We start from the raw sequence: 21,970 nt of genomic DNA on the forward strand, positions 1-21,970 counted from the left end.
TAAAATAAAAAGGGCCCGCTAGGTTTGAGTGGCCAACAGAGGTTAACTGGGAAAGGATTGCATCTTCCTTCTGCAACCGAGTATTAAGAATCCGAGTTTCAGGCAGTTATTAGTAATAGACTTTATTCAAGTTTCAAATAGTCATCTGTAAATAATAGAAAAATAGAATCTTCTGTTTACAGGTTGATTTGATGCCAGCAGCACAAAAGTTACATATCCTTTACTTGGAGAGATAAAAACAAGAGTGCATAATAATGTTAATATTCAGGCTCAGACAGGCTTTAAACCCTCCCTTTGCAGCATTAAAGTAGCACATGAAAGGACAGTTTTCCCTCACATGGAAGCAAACTCTAATACATTGGGGGGTTTTGTGTTTGTGGTGGTGATGTCTTTTTTTTCTTACTGCATTGTGCAAGGATGTATTCTACTAAAACATCTGATTTCCAGCTGAGATGTTCATGATGTTGGGTTGTTTCAGGTCCTTACTGTTGTACTGCAATAACCTACCAGAAATGCAGTGCTCATCAAGCACCTGTTAGGCTGCTCCTAGGACTAAGGATTCAGTAAGAAGACACTCTGGCCCTGCAGTCACCACAGACCAGATGGAGAAAGTCAGGTGCAAGAAAGGCCCAACCCCATGTGTCAGCCTTGGAACCTCCTGCTGGGGCCAGGAGGAGGAACGCTGGGGTTTCATTGTGTGCTGCACCTCTTTCTACATGTTATAGCAACTGTTTTTCAGTTTTCTGATAAAAGTCTGAGTTTACCAAGGAAGAGCACACAGTTACAGACTACAACATCCTTAAGCCTAGCTTTATGCTACAGGCAGTTTATCCTGCATCTTAAAAATACCACTGCTCAGGTGAGAAGGGAGCTCTCTGAAGTGCTTAGGGCTTACATTCCTCAAGGATGGGAGGAAACCGGCCCATTTCCCTTCCTGCTGCAGCAGTGGATTTCCCTTATTCCCTTTTGTGTGTGGAACCTGGCCCTGTGGCTTGTGCCCTGCAGCCTTTTATGGCAACTAATTACACAGACCTGGTTGCTCCAGGTGGAGCAGCAGCAGGGAAGCTGGGCCAGAAACAAGGGTGTCTCTTGGACTGAGGTATCTTGTGGCTGTTTTTGGGTTAGTCACAGTTTTACATGCCAGGTATGAACATCTTCTGTAACAGTCAGTGCTGAGCGAAATACCTCATCTCCTCATCCAGGACTCAGGAGGAGTGCCTGACTTTGGTCTGGAGCATCTTCTGTCTCACAGGCAGCAGATGTGGAGGTGTGACTGGCTTCCCCATTCATCTCCCTCAAGGGGTGGTAGAGGTAGTCACCGCTCTTATGCTGCCTCTCTGACCTGGACCTGAGAAAAAGGCTGATGTTCCCCATGGCACTGATCACAAGAAGCAGAGCCAAGACAGAGGTCAGGGAGATCCAGGTTTTTCTGTCAGACAGAAGAAAAATCCACATTAGCAACATCTCTTGAGCTGCTTTTACATGTTCTCTCCAGGCAAATGACTTCTCAAGGTTTATATTCCTTTCCCTGTCAGTGCAAGCTTGTGGTTCTGCTCTCAGGCAGGTGAGAACATGCTCTGTGAAAGCCCCTGGCAGCCAGAGCAAAGGGATGTTTTTAGTTCCCAAGTGACCAGCTGTGCCCGCAGAGTGACAGGAGCTTCACCAATACTAGGGAGGCTGAGCTCTGGTCTGGGACCTGTCCCTGGCTGTTTGAGTGTACAGTGCAGCAGGGGAGAGGAAAGGGAGCTCTGGTTTAAGCTGCAGAGCACCAAGCTCAGAGCACAAACTGTCAGCTCAGCACTTGTCTTGTGATGAGGTTTCCATCCCTTTGCCTTCCACATTCTCATCTTTGCTGTCGTGAGAGCTGTAGGTGATGTAATGAAGTCAGAACACTGATGCTTTGGGCAAAGCAGCAGCAGGTCTGACACATGGCCTGGCAGAGCCAGGAGGTGCGAACAGCCCCATCTCACAGTGAGCAGCTGCTGGCACAGACCAGATGTGTATGTATACAATGAGTATTACACACTTACTCTGACAGAGAGAACTTTTCTTTGCTCCTTCCCTTACTTTGGGATGCCCAACACCGACCAGCTGGAAAACAAAGAATAGGAGGAAGAAAGGTAAGGTGACAGCCAGCTAGCGCTGATAACTCCACAAACAGAACATTATGCACCAAAGGTGCTCTCCCAGCTTTGTTTTAAAAACATAACCACTGTACTTAGAGGTACCTTTGTTTAACTGGTCCTGTATTGCCAGCTCGTAGGTGATGTTGCAGCTGCCTGTCTCCCGGTCACAGGGACACGTGTGCTCACAAGCACATTGTTTCTGGCAGTTTGGCCCATACCAGCCCATGGGACACTCTGGGGAATTGATTACAAAGAAACTGATCACTGTCCAAGCTCCAAATGCTTTGAAACATCCAGTCTATCACTCAGCACTCCTGCCCCCAGCTCAGCTGCACCTGTTCCCCCAGCCACACTGGCTCAGAGCTTCAGCAGAGGCTCAAACCTCACCTACATCTTGCTGAGAGGTCTGTGCTGCACAGCACTCTCTGGCCTTGCTTCCCATCCATTTTTCTCTATCATACCTGAACCACAGCCCTGCTGTTTGGCTCCTAAGCAAAGGTGGAGGAAGGAATTGTGGCCAGTTTCTGAAGGGAAGCATTCACTCGGGTCCAAGCACACACATGCAGTAGGCTCTGTGGCTGTGCTGAGCAGGCAGGGCCCCAGGTTTCCTGCATCCTGACAAAGCCGTGCTACCTGCCCACTCTACTTCCTCCAGCCTGAAAGCACCAAACTGCAAGTTAACTGCTGTTATTTTGTTTACTTCACAGAGAAGATTTTGTAAAACGGGGATTAGGCTGGCTGAGTGTTCCTAGGTTGGGAACAAAGCATCACTAATGTAACCATGCACACAAGAAGTTTACACCCACGCTGTAATTAACTTGTCCTGTCACCAGAGCAGGCTGTTCACTCAGATATATGGGGGCTTGAGTACTGCAGACAAGTTGGTGTGGTTACACAATTGAGAGCACCACCAGCTCTGTCAGCACTAGCACGTGCACAGCCGGAGTTCAAAGGCCGTCAGCCAGAATGGCCCTTTGGCGCATTTCACAGTCACTGACTTGGATCACCTGAAGCCTGAGCTACAGGCAGGGCCTGGTGCAGCACCCTCAAGTGAAGGATATTCATGTTCTATACTCACAAGCTTGGGAAAGCAATGCAGCTCTTTGGGGCAGAGACTCTACAGAAATCTACAATTTCCTAATGACCAATAAAACTCTTCTTTCCTCTCTGCTCCCTCCTTTTCCTTTGGCCAGTTTGGGTAGAACAGACAAGCCCTTGAGAGCCAGGAGCTGGCATGTTATGCTCCAGCTGTGAAGCTCAGGCCTGAGCCTGCCTGGCAGACCTTGCACTTGCTTTGCCTGCAAGTGGTGGCTCTCCTCACACTGTTATCCAGAGCAGCACCTACCTTGCTCACAGCTGGTGCCATAGTACCCAGCTGGGCAGGAACAGGCTCCATGCACAGGGTCACACAAGCCACCGTTCTGGCACTGGCACTTCTGGGTGCAAGCATGCCCATAGAAACCGGCAGCACAAGCTACAGGAGACAGGCAGAGATCTCTTCAGGGCTCTCATTAAGAAGGCATCAATCCCACCCACACTTACACCCACAGAGCAGTCACAGGGGGGTGAGGGCTGCTCATTGAACAGTAGCTGAGTCTGTGCCTTGAGCGAGGGCTTAAAGTGCTTCACACCAATCCGCTCTTAAGATGCTCAGGCTGTCAGGCTGCAATTAAACTCACACTGACAAAAAGGAGCAGTGCACTGTGCAGCCTTTCCCTTCACTGCTCCCTGTGGGGAGCCACCCACGGCTGCAGCCAGCTGTGAGAAGTGGCTCACACTGTCCTTTTGCCAGCTAGGGAGAACTGGAGTGGAAGTCAGAATTACCTTCACTGCAGTTGCTGCCAATCCAGCCAGCATCACACAGGCATCCAGCTGTGCAAACATACAAACAGGCATTAACAACAACAGATAAAGACTTAGAAATATAATAGCAGGAACTTAAAACTAGGAACTTCTGCTTCTTGAGGTGCCCTCTTAACTTTCCTTGTCTCTGCTAGGAACCCATAGAAGAGCAATCCCAAACTCACACACAGATTGTGTTCAAATATCCACCTGTTACAGCTGCCAAACACAGCAGAACCTCCTGCAGACTGTATTTCAAGAGATTAACTCTGAGTCAGCTATTAGCAACACCTGCACCCACTGAGCTCTGATCAGTCACCTCACTGGGGCAAACTTGGCTGTGAGTTCAATCAGGGAGGTAGTAAAGAAACAGGAAAACAAGATTGAGCAGGGCCAGAAGAGCAGAAGCTGGGGGGTGCACGTTACAGCAGTCCCGAGAGTCAAAGCAAGTTTGTGGAAGAGCGGCAATTGCACACTTGAAAAAATAATGAAGCAATAGAGTCCAGAAGGAACAATAAGGGGGGATAGGGCAGAACTCAGCTGCTTTGCCAAACAGCATAATACGCTGCCCTTCCCACCAGCAGAATTACAAACAACTCAGGAGCACAATCCCAGGGTGCAGAAAGGGAAACTGAGGCATGGAGTTTTAAGTCAAGTCCTAGCACAGATCCAGTTCCCAGATCTGAGCCCAGCCTGGCACTGCTGCTGCCTCCTAAAGGCAACGTGTTGTGACTGTCTCCACTGCTGCCTAAATGCTGGAGGGAATGGAGAGAGCAGCTCCACACAGCCAGGAGGTGAGCCAAGGGCTGAGGCCACAGCACCGCTGGCTTCCAGAGTCAGGGCCTGGGCTGGCCAGACCATCAGCACCCGCGAGCACCCGGGGCTGGAGGCCTCTTCAGAGAGCGCTGCTCCCTGCAGCAAGGAAAGCGGCTGCTGCTGGTGTCAGTTCAAGCTGGGAAATAACTCCATTGACCAGCCAGGACTGCACATCATGACACGCTGAGGCCCCACCGTGGTGCCTCGTGGGCAGGTGAGTGATATTCCCCACGTATACACAACCCAGGTCCATGCTGGGAGCCACCCACAGGCACCCACTGGCACTGCCCTGGGCAGCACGGTGACTCACAGTCGGTGCAGATGCCATGCAGGCTGCAGTTGGAAGTACCACAGTCCAAGATGTCACAGGCTGGGCCTCTCCAGAAGTCCCCCGTGCAGTGGCACTGCCCTTCCACGCAGTCCCCGTGTCCGCTACAGTCTGCAGGCTCGCAGGCAGGCTCGTGGATACACACGACAGTCGAGATGCTCCGAGGGCAACGCCACATGCTGTCAAAGGAGCTGGGGACAGAAGACAGGTCCCATTAGGTGTGCAAGACCTGTGCTGCTCCCAGCCCTATGTGAAACCAGTTAATATAACACACAATTTTTCATCCTGATTCATGCTGGTAAGTAGGAACATTAACAATGAGAAAATATAAACATAAATCTAGATTTAAGTCAATGTTTTAACTGTTAAGTCCTGTTGGATAGGGGTCATTTCAAACATGGTATTACAGAAAGCAACATGCAAGCAAAGTCTCCCTTTAAGCAGCCCAACCTTCCCTAACTTTGGCATTCAACACACCTTTTTTTGAATATTATTTGCTCTGATATGTGACATCTTTGCAGTTACAGCAATGTGTGGCTTTCAACTGTCAGAGTGCAAACTGAATTTTAAACCCTTCATGTTTACAGTCACAAATTACTAAAACGCTTCATTTAAAGTAAAATATCCTTTAGGTACTCTCATGTGAGGCAGGGAACAGTCTCCACATCCCTGTTTCTCTTCCATAATAAGCTGTTGACAGATCCTTGCTAATTCCTGTGAACATGCAGCTCTGAATCTGCCAGTGTTAAGAGCTGGTCCCTTATCCGATTCCCACGTCAGGTCACTCAGTCACGGCAACAGCTTTGCTGTGTATTTGAAAACAGCTAAACTTCAATCTCGGATGACTAAGTGGAAAAAGTATGTGGTCACTAACCTGTCACTTGCCTTTGCATTGCGAACTCCCAGCAACGCAGAGCAACCCCCTGGCAGAGCAGAGGGGCAGAACCAAGCTCTGCACCCTAACAAAGCCGCATGGTTACTCATGCAGCCCTGGGCATGTGCTGCCAGCACCTACCAGTGCTCAGATGGGTAGTTTGCAAGGGTTCCATTTAAGACCAGCGTTGCAGACCCTCCACCATCCAGGTTGATAGCATTGATGATTCCCTGCTGCTTCAGAAATTCAGCCATTTCCCAGAGGTTGACCCTGCAAAAGCAAACAGTTCATTGCTCCTTCATGCTATTTGACTCCAATGAAGCTGCTGTGCTGCAATCCCTCTCCTCAGTGGCAGGGGACCATCTCCTACCCTGGACACGCTGACCCACTGCCTGGAAGCTGCATTAGCCTTTCCTGGCTCTGCCAGAAAGACACCGAACAGCGGTGTCTTCAGCTGACCTTGATGTGAGCCTCTGCCTTAAAACACACGACAGGCAGCTGCAGAGTCCTTCCAGTCCCAGCGACAGAACGTAAAGACCAGTCTTGCACCTGCCCCAAGACCTTACCACAACCCTGGCCTTACCCTCTGGACTCTGTCTGTCCATCCACATGAACCAGGACCAGCCGCCCCTGCTTGTCGTGTCCAACCGCAGTCCTGGCTGATATCACATTGATGAACCTGTCGAAGGTTCCTGTGCAGGAGAGGGAGCAATTCACACACCAGCTGGGTGACAGAACTGGCTGTTTAGACACATCTGTCTGCAAAACAGCTCCCAGCAAGGAGCTCATCTAAACTGAAACACCACGAGAACAGAGCCCAGGTTCTCTTGTTCATCCAAGCCCATCTAGGAATAACATTTCGAGAAGCACTCTTGCTAAGTTTTTGTCTGGCACAGGGACAAGGAAAGGGATTCAGAAATCCTTGGTTTTAAACTCCTGTAAGAGGAATCTGCTTTGAGTTTCTCTGGACAAGTATTATCATCAATCATGTCACCATCATTTACAGTCCTCAGCATTCAACAGCCCTGAGCAGAGAGTGCAACCTCATCTTGCCTATTTCTCATAATACGCTTGCCACAGACTCAGTGTAAAGCAACACAGAAGAAATTTGGACCTCTTAAGTGAGCAGCAAACTGCAACTAGACAACATAGTTTCCACTGCTACCCCCTCCTCCCAGCAGCCCCATCAGAAGGACAGTCTATACCCCGACTGAAGCCAGGCTTTACAATATTCACCTGTGGTTTGAACTTCATCACACTCAGCCTTTTGACTCTGACTGATGTACACTTCTCCATCTCTTAGTAGCCAAACTACCCCACTCACAAGCTGGACGAAAGGGTTTGCTTGATCCAAGACATCTTCTTCAGACAGGTAACTAGGAAAGAGAGAGCAGGAGACCCATAGTCACAGCAGTGACATGTAAAAGCCTCTTCTGCTGCCAGCAGGCTCCAGAAGCAGGGAGAAGGGGAAAAGGTGGCTGAATGAAGGATCACTGCATCCAAAACTAGAGGCCAAGCAGTGCAAAACATCACTTTAGCAGCCAGAACAGACCCTGTTTTCCACTGTTCCGCACATAACCACTGTTAATGATGGTCCCAGGCCACTGTGCATGAAACAACTCCTGCCAACAATGCGGCCAGTGGACCTGAGCCAGGATAATAATGGCAGAAAGCACCTGGCAGAGCATGAGGGCAGAGCCATTGCCAAATACTCAAGGATTTGTGGAAGCAGCTGTAACATCTTACTGTCTGTCAGCTTCCACTCTGCAAAACACCAACACCAAATAGCTTTTGAGGGAGTTTTCAGCAACTGCATCCAGTCTGCCTACAGCTGCCCGGAGAAGACACTGCTGGATGGTAACTGCTCCCCTTTGTCTGGGAAAGAGTTTCCTCTGCTCTCGCAGACAGCAAAACCTTTCCCTGAACAGTCACACAGTAAAAGGACTGTCCAGCTACCATTTCCACAAACGGTGTTGTGTGGCACTGTGCAGTGCTTCCCAAGGGATATTCTTCACCCAAGAATTAGGGTGCTGAGTAATATTTGCCTCATCAGCCCCTGATGCTGGAGAGAACCGCAGCAAAGGCTGGGGTTGGACAGCTTTGCTCTCGCTGTAAGCTCTGCCAGTGGTTTTTGGTTCAGAACTGACTGCTCTGCATGTTCCAGACATGTCTTGGGGGAGCTGGATGCTCAACTTTTAGTTTTTTAGTACCCATGACTGCAACCGAACAAAGCTCCACGCTTTGTAGAAAAGCGTAATTGAAAATACCTGAATGAAAAACATGCAAGAAGAAATCCCCTTACCCATGTGAAGGGAATACAAAGACAAAATGAACACAGCACAAAATTGATCAAATTGCACAACAGCTTGAGCACAGACTAATAAACAGTCAGCTTTTAAAGCGTGCAATTATCCATTGCCAGTCTAGGTGGTAGAGGCAGCATCTTTGCTAGGTGGGGGGTAACAATGTGCCCTGGGGCACCGACCCACTGATCATGATACACTGTTAAAGGGTCAAGTGCAAATTACCTTCCCCGCTGCCATGACAGTCCAAATTATTTACACCAAAACTATTTCCAGTGTTATGTTTTGGAAGCCACAAAGACACTGAGCAGACAACAGCTCACAAGGGCCCCTGAGTCCATTTAACATGGGAAATCCTGTCAGAGCAGGAGGGAAGCAGGGCAGAGCTGAGATTAAGGACTAAACAGTGACCTCGCAGTTGCTGTTGGTTCCCTTGGCAGAAGCCTCGTCAATAAAGTGGATATGTCACCAACTCCGCCAGCCCCACTGCCACATAAATCAAGGCCGCGGTCCTCAGGGCTGCCAGGGAAGGGTTGCGTGCTAAAGCCCTGGCTTCGTACAGTCAGTTCAGCTTTGCAGGTGCCCTTGCTGATTGAGGTCTGAGGACATGTGGGAATGGGCTAACAGAAGGGTGACGAATGCAGTCAACAGACACAGCAGCTTCCAGACAGCCCTAATGTAAGTGTTCAAAGCTTCCCTGCACTGTAACTGGGAGAGGCCAAGGAGTCAGTCCCTGGGCAGAACTTTCTGCCTCAGTGATTCTTATTGCTCTTCAGGGGAGCGAGCACTCTCCAAACATCCCCCAAGTTCTTACCCAAACACCATGGTGCCATCCTTCCGGATGCCGAACTGAGCATTTTGCAGGCCTCCAGAGTTTCTCACCAGCTTCCCATCGCTCACAACATTCCCAAGACACTCTCCTGTTTCCATGTTGAAGTACCCACCGTTCTGGGCCACCAGACACTTCCTGAGCTTTGCAGTCTCTTCCACAGTGACTCTGCGTTGATCCTGGCAGCCCCCTGTGCCACCCGGCTCTAGCACAGAGAAGGTCCTCAGGGGATTCCTCACAAAAGTGAAGTGGCCATAGACAACCTTGCGGTGCTCACCCTCTGGGGGGATGTAAGAAACAAATGTTCTGGTGACAGCCACTGGGCCACCTGTCCTGTTGTCACTGGGCCAAGCTTCGTGTGTCACGTTGCCATACTTGACAGACTGACAGTCCCTGACGTGCCGGTGGTGGTGCCGGGGGCCATGCTGGTAGGGGAAATACGGCTGCAGCAGAGGGTCACTGGGGGGGCTCCTGCAATCATAGAATCACAGAATGGTTTGGGATGGAAGGGATCTTCACAGCTCATCCAGTCCAACTTCCTACCATGAGCAGGGACATCTTCACCAGCTCAGGTTGCTCAGAGCCCTGTCCAGCCTGGCCTGGGATGTCTCCAGGGATGGGGCATCCACCACCTCTCTGGGCAACCTGGGACAGTGTTTCACCACCCGCACTGTAAAAAATTTCTTCTTCATGTCTAACCTGAATCTCCCCTCTTTTAGCTTAAAACATCTCTCCTTGTCCTATTACAACAGGCCCTGCTAAAAAGTCTGTCCCCGTCTTTCTTATAGGGCTGTAAATAATGTCTTCCCAGAGCCTTCTTCAGCTGAACACCCCAACTCTCTCAGCCTGTCCTCACAGCAGAGCTGTTCCAGCCGCGGATCATTTTTGAATTATTTCTTCTTCAGTGAGAAAGCGCCGTTGCCCCGGGCTGCCCTGGCAGAGCGAGTCTGCACCGCGGCGGGACGCGGGCTGCCCGGCCCGGGGGGGCGGCAAAGGCCTCACGACACCCGGCCCCGCTCCTCCTCTGCCCCCGCGCGTCCCCGGTACCGCTGTAACCCACCCCGGCTTAAGGGGCGCAGTGCCGCGAAGAACCCGCACCACCAAGCTGCCGCGCCCGGCCACAGCCCCAGCCGGGAGCGGCGCTACCGGCCGGAAGGGACCTCCGGGGCTGCCACCGCCCCGGGCACCCGCGCAGACACTCACCCGGAGCCGCGCGCCGCCTGCAGCCAGCCGAGCGCCGCCAGCGCGGCGGCCACCACCGCCCGCCCCGCCGGCACCGGCGGCCGCCGCCCCCGGCCCCCGCCCGCGGCTCCGCAAACCGCCATCTTGGCGGCGCTCAGCGGGCCGTGCTGGTAGGGCGCCCCCTGCCGGCCGGCGGCGGCACAGCCCCAGCGCCCGGGGGCCGTTTCTCGTCGCCCCTCAGATCGGGAAGCCGGGAGGCGCTCGGAACTGTGAGTTACGAAGGCATTTGTGACTAGAAAGATTGAAAGAAAGACGTTTTAAACCTGTTGTCTCAGTAATAAGCTGTGGCCTGTCTCTGTGTGGTTGATGCAGATGTGTCTGAATCAGCTGCCGCCTCAGGGGGACGCGCTCTCTGACGTCCGGGGTCTGGCATCTTCTCATCCGCATCTCTGACAGATTCTGACACGTTTGCATGCAACGAAGTAAATATGGCCTTTACAGCCACTACAGCTTCATCATCCTCGTTGGGATGATTAGGATTTTGTCCATTTTCCAGAAGGGCAAAATAACTAAATTGGGGGGGAGGTGGTGTGACAGTATATTCTGCCAGCTCAAGGTTTTCCTAACTGTAACTCTGTGATCCACCTCGGCTAACAGAGCCTTAGTTTACTAATGTGGGAATTTCCTCTTTCAAGAAATATCCAAGTCAAATACATTAATTAAAAAAGCAAATCTTCTGTTGCTGTATCTGCCTGTAAGGTACTTATTTTCTTTTTGAACCAGACAGACCCCATATTTTCAGCAAAAGTGTTTATCTTTCTAATTTGCATAACTGTATTTTGAGTCAAATAACTGTTAAGAGTGGTAAGGGAACTTACTTTATTCACTGTTTTCTCTTAGTCAAGTGCTCAGTCCCGTCAGTTCCTCCAGCCGCGCTGGCTGCTCCAACATTTGACAAGTGTTGTGTTTCATATTCTTGACCTCAATAGCCTGTTCTTGGTGTTTTCAGCCAAGTTTCAGCTCTAGCACTAACCACCCAAAGAGCAACAGTAAAAGCGGGGACCCTTTGGTTTTCCACTAAATTCTAACAGTCAAATAGCAGAAAAAATTAATTGCCAGGTTTTGGGGTGTAGTTTCTAGGGGGATGTCAATGCTGACTTCAGAACATTGTTTCAGTGTTTCATTGCTGCCTACAACAACCCGAAAGGAGGTTGTAGCATGGAGGGTGTTGGTCTCTTCTCCCAAGTAGCAAGTGGTAACACAAGAAAAAATGGCCTCAAGTTACACCAGGGGAGTTTTAGATTGGATATTAAGAAAAAAATAATTCACAGAAAGGGCTGTCAGGCACTGGAACAGGCTGCCCAGGGAAGTGGCAGAGTCACCATCCCTGGAGGGGTTTAAAAGGCATTTAGACAAGGTTCTTATGGACATGGTTTAGTGCTAGAGTTAGGTTAGGCTATGGTTGGACTCAGCGATCCTGACGGTCTCTTCCAACTGAAATGATTCTATGGTTCAATGATTCTGTTCTGAGCCATACCTGCCACTGAGGAAAACACTGCCAGTATGTCATTATATCAGAATGTTTATCTTGGGAGTCAAATACATCTTTGAGGTGTGCAGTTTGCTCCCAGGTTCATGGGGCTCATCCGAAGCCTCTGTTCCCTGGACCATGGCTCTGGCTGGGGCGGTGGCACCCGTGGGTGCCTGGGCAGGCCGGCCGCTGCTGCTGGCAGCAGACACTCCTGTCTTAGGATTGTGTTTAAAACCCTACACATTTGGAAGGCTACAGGAGAGTTTAGTCAGGGAGACAAATGGCAAAAATTAACTGAGTCAGAACTTTGGACTTCATAGTCATCTCTGCCCATGATTTCTGTGTGACCCTGAGCTCAGCATTTGACCTTGGATAAAATACTCCCTGTCCTCTACCATAGCCAGATGTTGTAATAAGTGTCATCCTTTTTTTTTTTTAACATGGCAAGGATATTTCTCCAAGCCTCCCAAAAATATCAGCAGCAGATTCTTAACCGTGAAGAGCCCTTCTTGCCTAAGCTCACCTGGGACCGACACCAGACGCTGTCCTCACTCTTTTCATTAACTTGAGCATCTTTGTTGTTTCACAGGTCATTGCGTAACGGCGAAACAAGCACTGCAATACAAATACCGTGACCTTGAACAAGAACTATTTTTCTTCACAACCACAGGTACCAGTTATTTTCTAGCTTTGAAACATTTGGGGTCATTCTGTGCTAGATAACGTGCCACTTTTTTCAGAGATGACAACTCCTTCACCAAACTCTCAACTCGGGCACAGTGAGCAGGGGGGTCCTTTCAAATTCCCTGCAAGAAAGAAACTCCATTTTGCATCCTACCATAAATGCACTTTAAAATACAGAGTTTTGAAGCGTCCTTCGGTCACCTTATTGCCCGCCACAACCATTTTTAAAATCATATTTGACGTGGAGCCTGTCGCTGTTCACTCGCCTTGTCGCCACAGACTCGAGCGCGGGTCCGCCCAGAGCGCGCCGCCGCCAGGGGGCGCCCCGCGCAGTTCCCGGCGCCACAAGATGGCGGCGGGCGGGGTGGCGTTGCTGTTGGCCGGCGCGGCGCTGGTCGCGGCGCTGCTGTGGCGGCGGCGGGCGGCAGCGGCGGGCGGCGGGGGCCGGGTGTGCGTGGCCGTGCTGGGTGACCTGGGCCGCAGCCCGCGGATGCAGTACCACGCGCTGTCGCTGGCCCGGCACGGGCGCGACGTCGCGCTGCTGGGCTATGTCCGTGAGTGAGGGCGGGCGGTCCGTCCCTTCCTCAGGGGACGGCCCGGCGGGAGCTGCGCTGAGGCAGCGGCTGGGCTGGGGTCGGGGTGGTGTGCGAGGGTCGCTCCTCTGACGGGCCTCTCCCCTCCGGCAGAGAGCAGGCCGCACGGCGACGTGCTGCGGAGCGGGAACATCCGGCTGGTGCCCGTGGCGGAGCTGCGGGGGCTGCGAGGTGGGTGCGGGACGGCTCCGGCTCCCGGCCCCGCGCGGTGGGCTCGGCTCGGGGCGGCGGGGGAACGAGTGGCCGGGCCGGGGTGCGGAGCGTGGGTGTTTGTGTTTGGGGACAGAGGAGGAACGAGATGTACGTGGGAGAATAACCCGAGGGGGGTTTGGGGCTCGCTGCTACGGGGAGTGGAGTCTGCAAAGGCTGCTCGTCTTTGGGGCCTCCCTACCTGTTCTAAACACTGGCTCCCGAGGTATTGGAGCTCGTTAATGTAGCTCGGATGCCGGCTGAACCTCGTGTGTTTTTTTTTTCTTAGTCCATCCGTACCGTGGTTTCTTCCTATACAAAATAGAATTTTATAGCGACTGCAAGATGTTTGACTAAAACCAGGTTTCTATTTTTACAGCATACCATTATTTTAAAACTGTTTCTGCAGAGACAGGTTCTGTATGAGATGCAAGTTTCTGGAGAGCTGCAGTATTCTTACTGAGTTTTCTGTTGTTTTACAGTTGGCCCGAAGGTTTTCCAGTATGTCATAAAAGTTATTGTGCAGGCAATACAATTACTGTACACAATGCTAAAGATAGATCAGCCATCCTATATTCTTCTTCAGGTATGTTTTGTGTTGGGACTAATTTTAATAAGAAGAAACAGTACTATATTACAGGCCATGTTCAGCAGACATTGTTCTGATTATTTGAGAGCCAAAACTGGCCTAATTAACGGTGTAAACCTATATCAAACTACTTATTGGGCCCTAAACTTTGATTTTTCTGTTATCAACTCCTGTTTGTTCTTCCTGTTAATTGTTGAGCTTTCCAACCTCATTGGCTTGGAGTAGTAAAGAATAAATCTTAACTGAAACATTTGTGTGTTTTTTAGAGGGGAATTTTGATCCTGATCCAACAATAAAATTTGAAGTGCCTACCAGGCTTTGTAGGAGAAACTGGCAGTTCTATAGTCGGTGAATACAAAATTGTCTCTGTTCATTAAGAGCCTTTAAAAGGACATAATTTCAATAATTTGATTTTCTTTTTCTGGTAGTTGCTTAGCATTTGTCACTTTACCACAGTCTTATGTTGTTTTTACTTGTTTTATTTGTAAAACAGAATCCTCCAGGCTTACCTAGCATAGCCGTTGCCTGGGTCGCATGTCTTTTCTGGGGAAGCAAACTGATAATTGATTGGCACAACTATGGATACACTATAATGAGTCTGAGTCATGGAAGAAATCATCCACTAGTACAAATTGCAAAATGGTTTGTACAGTAATTTCTTTTCCTTTTTATAAACTATGGACCTCTGTAGAATTCGGAAGAATGGAAACCAGTGAGGAGAATATAATCAGCCAAGAGCTGTTTCTGTGAAGGATTTCTGTATTATGCTGTGTTAAAGCCTTTCTGTTTCATAGAGCACGTTCTATAAAATACCTTTGTTAAACACGTAAGAAGGTGATTGATGAAGTAGGCAGGCTGCTTTTATGTGCATATGCAAACTTTGACCTTGTTACTAGAATTCCTTTATGTGTACTGGGTTGTTTTATTCCCTAGTACTGCTTTACACTCCAGCTCATCTTTAAAGCTCTGTTTCTTGCTGAATCTAGTTGGTTAGATGTACATAAAGGCTTTAAAGGCTTTCGAGCATGGTGTTCTTGGATCTTAGAGAATAAGGGAGTCATGCCGTATCCCTTCTCATAGACTGATATTGCTTCAGTACAATTAAATTTCAGTTGCTGGGAGCAGTTGGGTTTCTTTTGGTTTTGTTTGGCTTTTAATTAGCAGTGGCACTGGTGGCAGTTATTGTTTGTCTAATGCAATTGCCTGCCTGTGATTGCAAACTAAGATTTAATTTTTTTCAGGTATGAAAAACTTTTTGGGCGTTTGTCAGACTACAACTTGTGTGTCACTAACGCGATGAAAGAAGATCTATGGGTGAATTGCAACATAAAGTAAGTCAAATACCTATAACAAATTACTATGTGCATATGTGAAATAAAATACTGTAGCGAGTGAGGCACAGACTCTCTTTTTTAGGTGCAAAGAGAGACAGTTATTACAGATTCAGGCTTGCATTTATACTTGCTGTGATGCTTACTCAAGCATTTGCTGATTTGCTGTTAGTCATTACATAAGCGATACATTTTTGTGTTCTCACCAAAGCTGCTGCCATAAAAGCATTTTTTTGGTCTATCACAAGCTACCCCACTGTCCTTGATGTATCAATTAGCATCAGTCCCTCTGTCCTTCATGTATCAATTAGTATACAATCCTTTCTTCTTGTATTTTTCCACCGATGCTTGTTCACTGTGTCAACTCTTGTAGTTTCTCACAGGCCTGATGTCAGAATACTGCCATAGAATATAGCCCTGGTGATTGTGGATTCAGAGTAATCTTGCAAAAGCAGCTTTCCCAAGGCCTTTTATTACAAAACTGAACTAAGATGTTTCAGGGGTAATGAGCTAGTAGAGTGTGGGCATAACAACAGTCTTCATTACCCTTGAAAATTATCACCCCGTTGACTAGAAGGTGGCAGTCCAGGTGTTACTATGGAAACAAAATGAGGCAGACATCACTGGGTTCATTAATAACTAGTCTGCCCTGCAAATTTTTCATTTGCAATCAGAGGGCTTTAAGATCAAAGTTGCTCAGGAAAGGTTATGAAGTTTAAAGGTCAGGACAATTATGTCTGCAGATTTTATGGTTGCATTACACCCCTTAAATATGCACACAAGAAAGGGGTCCTTTGTTACGGGATTAATGTATCCACCTTGGTGTATTCCAACAAACTTCAAGAATACAGAAAGTTGTAAGCATAAAAAAAATCATTATTGTGCTGTATTAATTAACTTAATTATGTTCTGCTTTACATCATTTTAGCATGTCACTGTACCATGTGTGTTTTGTTACATCTATGTTTTATTTAAATTGTTTGTTTATTTTATTACAGGGCAGTAACACTATATGACAAGCCAGCTTCTTATTTTAAGGAAACACCGTTAGAAATTCAACATCAATTGTACATGAAACTTGCCAAAGACTATGAGCCTTTTAAACCACGGTATGTTTAAGTAAAGCACACAGTTAGAGTCCTTAGCTGAATAACATAAAGTTATTGCACTTAGTTACCAGAAATACTTTTGCATGGTGTCACAAGTTACTGAACATCAGCAGGTGGAGTGGTCTCTGCGCTTTCAGCTGACACTGTGCAAGTTAGCTTAATTGTCACTAGGAGAGGCCATGAGTGAAATCATTGAGCTGTGATAACATAATGCTTGGTGTGTGAAGTAATAGAAGTGTTTTATTTTTAAAGACGTTGGCATAAGTACTGAGGGGATCTGTAATATAATATCTGTGGGCTGGAACTCAGCAGTTGTCAGTTCCCACTGAACTCGATGACAGTGGCTGGATACTTCATTAATAGCAACCCTTCCTGTCGCTTACTGTGCAGAGCTTTCAGGATTTTGGTCTAAGCATTAAACGTTCCTCTCTGGCTATGTGCAGGATGTCTCCTATAGTAGATCACTTTAACAAGGTGTTATTTTATCAGCCTAATGCTTCAAAAATAAGTGAAAGCCATGGTGTATAGAAGGTTTGGGGTTTTTTTAATGCCTGCCATACAATTATAGGTTCCGAGTTTAATTGCATAAATGTACTGTTGGCCTCCATCCTGTTTGAGATGGAGCTGGAAAGAGAGACTACTTTCTTAATTTGTTAAGGAAAAAACTTCATTAGAAGGTGGAATCGTGCCTAGTGGTGTCACTAGGCTCTTTGTAGTGATAGAAAAGATGGAAGAGCTGTCTCACGTATGATCAAGTATCTCTGCAATTCAGAAACAAAGTGTTTGGAAATTTGTGCTGGTTAAGCATAGTATTTCCTTCTGTGATTGTTGGCGATGTTTGTGTAGTCCATACTCAGAAAATTCTGTTTCCATAGTACAGAGTCTTTCAGTTTGAATTCTGAGACATCTGCCTTTACAGAAAAGGATGAAAAAAATGGACATGTGATAAAAACCAGAGGACGGCCAGCTCTTCTAATCAGCAGCACAAGCTGGACAGGTTTGGAAATGAAGTTTTGTTTTTAATATTTAACCACTGCTTAATGGAAGATAAAACAAGGACTGTTTACTTCCTCACACTTGACATTTGCCATGCCATAGAGGCATGTTTACATCACCGTTGGCAAAGTTATTTCCCTTCATTTGGCTGGAAGTACATAAAGACAAGTTGTGTATTTCATACCTCATTGGTTAAAAAGAGATGATTTTTAAAGTGATATTTTAATAATAGAGCTGCAGGCTGGAGGCTCAGCTTCAAGAATGATCGTAGAGATTTCCTGCTTCTTTTTTTAACTCTTGTTCTAGGCATACTATCTTGCATGGTGGTGTAAAATGGATTAATAAACTGAAATATTTGCTCCTTTATTTCTGATAATGTGCATGACATAATTTTTTCACTTTTTTTTCTTCTTTATGAAAAAGGAAACAGAAGTGGAAACAAATCCATTGCTAGTAATCATGGGCAGACTTGTCTAAACCTTTGATTTACCAGGGCAAGTTCTATACTTAATCCTGTAGCTTTAGAAAGTAGACATTCTTAACTTGATAGCTCTGAGGATGGGCGGTATTTGTGGCTTGTTTGTCTGCCGTGTTGGCAAAAAGGGAAGCAAATAAGCCCTGTATATGAGTATAGACTTTATTTATTAAAATAGTTCCAGCAGATTTTTAATAGGAAAAGCATGTTCCATATTTAAATCATTTAGGTGAAGGTGAGGAAAATCTTGATTGATGTTACTTAAAGACAATAATTTATTATAAGTGATAGAAATATGAATGTCACTAATAAAGCCTTCTCTTTCAGAGGATGAAGACTTCTCAGTCCTTTTGAAAGCTTTAGAAGGTAGGTGTGAAGGAATTCATCTCACCTACTCAAAGAATAGTTGTTTTCTGGACAGTTGTGAAGGGTTTTGTTAAGGAACAATGCTTCCATATATAGTGACAATGTAGGTGTATTTGATTAATTAGCAGTTGTTTAAGAGGAGGAGTTGAAATACAGAAGTGTAACATCTGGATTCAATTAGAGTAGTTGTCAGGGAGAATTATATTTCTAACTAGCTTGTAAATTGCAGTTTTATTTTCTAAGCTATTACATATACTCTCCATAGGCATCTTCTAATAAGAAAGAAGTGAATATGTGTTGTCTTAGTAGACTTTGCAGCTGCAGTTTCTGAATTGATACGTTGAAACAGCTGATATGGTGTAGTCAAACAAGTGCTTCGTGAATAGTGCGTTTTAAACAAACCGTAAATTATTTCTACAGAAGTTTGTCAATTTTAGCATTGTTAAATTTACTGTTTTACTAGGTATATGCTTGTGAAGAAATTACTTGAAGTAAGAAGCTAAACAGTTACTACACTGTGACCATTCTTAAGCCAGGCATCTGTGTATTGGGCAGCTCTAAACAGTTTTTTTTATTTTCTCTAGATTACGAGCGATATATCAATGAAGGAGTCAAGCTTCCATCTTTAGTATGTGTGATAACAGGTAATAGTTCATTTGCATTACGGTTCTTTCAGTGCTAATACAGAAGACTTCATTTGCACTTTTCTATGCTGACTCTTGTTGATGGTGCAGAGAGAGGAGGGACCGTTATCTTTATGTCTGATTATAAGAGTAGTGCTTTATAGTTGAACTGATACAGCCATGTAATCAGGGCACATCTTTAACAAGGAGAAGCTCTCAGCCCGCCTACCTAGGACAGCTGTGCATTACTCCATGTTCAAAAGAATTTAAGCTCAACATTGAGATGCTGCAGTAAATGAAACTTAAAATCTGATGTTTGGAGTGTTAAGCAGAAAGTTTTTTATTTAGTCCTGGGAAAGAAGATGTACTCATCAATCAAGGTTTTGCCAAAAAAAGTTGTGTAGGCAGAATGAATGCTGTTTCCTTAACTTTCTCATTAAGAAAACTTTGTGTGATTTTGAAGGGCCGGTTGTGCTGTTGAAATTTGTCATTAGTTACTTGGTTATCTTATGGCTGTATAGAAAATGCAGGTCAGGAATGGGGGATATCAGTGACAGGCTCTAGGTTCACGCTCCTTTCAAGGATACTTAGTCTTTTATGTGTCTTTTTTTTGAGGTACCTGATAAAGCAGGAGTTTGTCAGCCGTACCGTAAGTTGCACAGACCACACTATTTTCAGTCATGTTGACAAAAAAGACTATTATCTATATTTTTTTCTGTTTTAAACAGGTAAAGGACCTCTGAAAGACTACTACAATGGGCTGATAAATAAACTGCACTTTAAACACATCCAGATCTGTACACCATGGCTCGAAGCTGAGGATTACCCTCTTTTGCTTGGTAAGTAATGGATTACTAAATAGGCTTGAGAATGTGTGAAAAACAACTTAGGAAATTTGCAGGGAGTTGCTACAGATTTTTCCTGGAAGCTGGTAGAATATATTAAGCGAATGAACTTGCGCAGTAGCGACAGTATACACATCTACTATCCGTGGCTTTGACTCATGCCAGCAAAATTGCTCAGTTTCTCTAACTACGCTTTTTTAATGCTACCGGGAGAAGTAGGCATAGTATCTGTGTTGATATTTTTAGCTTGTTCTTTGTACTCTTCCTTCCCTCTAACTATGCTGAAATGCAGTGTGCTGATGCATCTTCCAGGTTACTTTCAGGGTCACAAAATAAATTGCCTTTTTTTTTTTTCCTGAGTGTTTGGAATCGAGTCAGCCTGGATAGTGCTGAAGGTGGCTCTGTTTAGCTTGCATCACCCAAAGTAGAACATAAATAAAAAGGTTTGCAGTAGGACTAGAAGAACTGCTTTCAGAGAATTCGAACTCTTGTCTGTTTTGTTTGTTCTTCAGGTTCAGCAGACCTGGGGGTGTGTCTCCATAAATCATCTAGTGGTTTGGATTTACCCATGAAGGTGGTAGATATGTTTGGCTGTTGTTTACCTGTATGTGCAATACATTTTGAATGGTAAGAGCTTGCTTATTCTAATGGGGTTTAAGTAGATAATATAAAACGATGTTATTACAAAGCAAGAGTTTAACAGCTTCTGCATGTATCAAATGAGATTCCATTGTTATGCCATAGCAACTTTTTTTTCTTTTTTAATTCAGTAAGATAAATTAGAGATCTACAAACTTGGGAGTATTTAATGCAACCAATTGCCTTAAAAACCTACCCTGTAATCCTTTGTTTCCTTATACTTTGTGTAAGAAAAGCTTACTTCTGCATAAACATGTCTGTTCTGTGAAGGGATGAGTGTGTGCGTAGTCAACCATAAAATTTGCAGTTCTTTTCAGGAAACGGTAGCTTTTATAAATAAGATTCTTTGTGAAGGTCTTAGGGACCGGATTATGGTCAGATTTTCCTTGTAGGTCAATTTTAAAGTAGATCATTGCCCTGATATTTGCTGTATGTCCAGATGCACAAAGACAGAATGAGGGCCCTTTTGTACTGTAGTGGTAGATCTAGATAGCCTGACTTAAAAGGGAGAAACAGTCTTTAGATGTAAACGTTTGGAGGTGCCTTCATTCCACTTCGTCAGGTATGAAGCTCATATCTAGACATCCAGGATCATGTTACAGATATTCTAGCATCGTCTCTTCAGATGTCACTCTACAGCTTTTTAAATGTATTATGTCCCTCTCACTGCTTTTTGTCTCACATGTTTTTTTTAATGACTTTTGTTCACAGTTTACATGAACTTGTGAAACACAATGAAAATGGTCTGATATTCAGGGACTCAAATGAACTGGCGGAACAACTAAAGGTAAAGGCTTGACTGATTTTTCTTTCCCACTAGCTGTATCGGCAAAGGTGCTACCATGTGAGCCACCTTTTCATATCTGACTATCATCTGTGTATTTTGCATTCTCAGAAGATATTGCCTTGCCTGGTCAATGTTATTGGCCTAATTTCTCTTTGAATATTAATTTGAAGCTGGCAAGAACATTTTAAATATTGTCATCATTCACTGTTTACAGGGCCAGATTCAAGAGTGCTTTCTTGCTGCAGCATTTGTAGTTAAGGGTTGATGTTGGGGAGGCTAGAATGAGCCTAAAATGTAACACGATGGTATTTTTCTGTGGTTTTCCTTTTTTAAATTACAGATGCTTTTCTTGGAATTTCCTACACTGGAAGGCAAACTGCACAACTTCAGAAAAAACCTCCGTGTGTCCAAGCAGCTGCGCTGGGATGAGAGTTGGGACCAGACTGTTCTTCCTTTGCTTGGGCAGAATAAATGACACTTTGTCAAAAAAGCTAATACATTCCTGGCGATACATCGATTTGATAAATAGTGAATAAACACTTTTTATTGTGTATGGTTGCAGTTTTTAACTGCTTCATCTTGGGACAATCGTTTGGACACACCGTTTTGTTTACAATTTGAGCTGCTCATGTGAGTAATAACAGCACCTGGAGCTGTGACCGAGGTTCTTTGTGTGCCAGTGGCGTAAGTCTTGAGGGAAGATGGTTCCTGCACTGATGAGCTCGAGCCTTGTGTCTGGACAGCCTGTCCTTTCTTATCGCTTGGGATGAATCTTTAGAAAGTGGGAGGGAGGTTTGATTACTTCAGGGACTTGTCCAAAATCAAACACCTGTGCTGCTTAAAGGCCACTTTTTGGTGAACATAAATACATATATCAGCTATTGCCAGGCACTTCAGTAAGTGAATTGGGTAA

At 46.0% G+C, this 21,970-nt stretch overlaps 2 protein-coding genes across 3 annotated transcripts; one reads left to right on the forward strand and one right to left on the reverse strand.

The window, feature by feature from the left end:
- Positions 1–106: 106 nt before the first annotated feature.
- Positions 107–10,473, reverse strand: NAGPA (N-acetylglucosamine-1-phosphodiester alpha-N-acetylglucosaminidase). Its single transcript, XM_065851133.2, has 11 exons — positions 10,322–10,473; positions 9,104–9,589; positions 7,223–7,362; positions 6,570–6,678; positions 6,128–6,256; positions 5,095–5,303; positions 3,951–3,998; positions 3,472–3,600; positions 2,229–2,360; positions 2,031–2,091; positions 107–1,429 (listed from the first exon to the last, which is right to left on the reverse strand). The coding sequence occupies exons 1-11, from the start codon at positions 10,441–10,443 to the stop codon at positions 1,195–1,197; spliced, it is 1,800 nt and encodes a 599-aa protein (XP_065707205.2). The 5' UTR covers positions 10,444–10,473; the 3' UTR covers positions 107–1,194.
- Positions 10,474–10,550: 77 nt separating this feature from the next.
- Positions 10,551–21,608, forward strand: ALG1 (ALG1 chitobiosyldiphosphodolichol beta-mannosyltransferase). 2 transcript variants are annotated; one of them, XM_065851122.2, is made up of 14 exons: positions 10,551–10,569; positions 12,421–12,501; positions 13,202–13,279; positions 13,780–13,883; positions 14,380–14,528; positions 15,128–15,217; positions 16,216–16,326; positions 17,202–17,323; positions 18,125–18,163; positions 18,748–18,807; positions 19,515–19,625; positions 20,144–20,258; positions 20,982–21,057; positions 21,398–21,608. In XM_065851122.2, the coding sequence occupies exons 4-14, from the start codon at positions 13,845–13,847 to the stop codon at positions 21,530–21,532; spliced, it is 1,047 nt and encodes a 348-aa protein (XP_065707194.1). In that variant the 5' UTR covers positions 10,551–10,569; positions 12,421–12,501; positions 13,202–13,279; positions 13,780–13,844; the 3' UTR covers positions 21,533–21,608. The 2 variants fall into 2 exon arrangements, with proteins under 2 accessions (XP_065707194.1, XP_065707193.1); XM_065851121.2 differs by lacking the exons at positions 10,551–10,569; positions 12,421–12,501 and adding an exon at positions 12,848–13,069.
- Positions 21,609–21,970: the final 362 nt, after the last annotated feature.

This window comes from Patagioenas fasciata, chromosome 15 (genome assembly GCF_037038585.1).
Source record: "Patagioenas fasciata isolate bPatFas1 chromosome 15, bPatFas1.hap1, whole genome shotgun sequence".
Lineage (NCBI taxonomy): Eukaryota > Metazoa > Chordata > Aves > Columbiformes > Columbidae > Patagioenas > Patagioenas fasciata.

Coding starts and splice junctions, on each gene's coding strand:
- NAGPA (XM_065851133.2), bottom strand. CDS start 10,443: ATGGCGGTTTGCGGAGCCGCGGGCGGGGGCCGGGGGCGGCGGCCGCCG. Junction 3,999..5,094: donor GCATGGCATCTGCACCGACT/GTGAGTCACCGT, acceptor ATGTTTGCACAG/CTGGATGCCTGTGTGATGCT. Junction 2,092..2,228: donor ACAGGACCAGTTAAACAAAG/GTACCTCTAAGT, acceptor TTTGTTTTCCAG/CTGGTCGGTGTTGGGCATCC.
- ALG1 (XM_065851121.2), top strand. CDS start 12,865: ATGGCGGCGGGCGGGGTGGCGTTGCTGTTGGCCGGCGCGGCGCTGGTC. Junction 15,218..16,215: donor TGGGTGAATTGCAACATAAA/GTAAGTCAAATA, acceptor ATTTTATTACAG/GGCAGTAACACTATATGACA. Junction 21,058..21,397: donor AACTGGCGGAACAACTAAAG/GTAAAGGCTTGA, acceptor TTTAAATTACAG/ATGCTTTTCTTGGAATTTCC.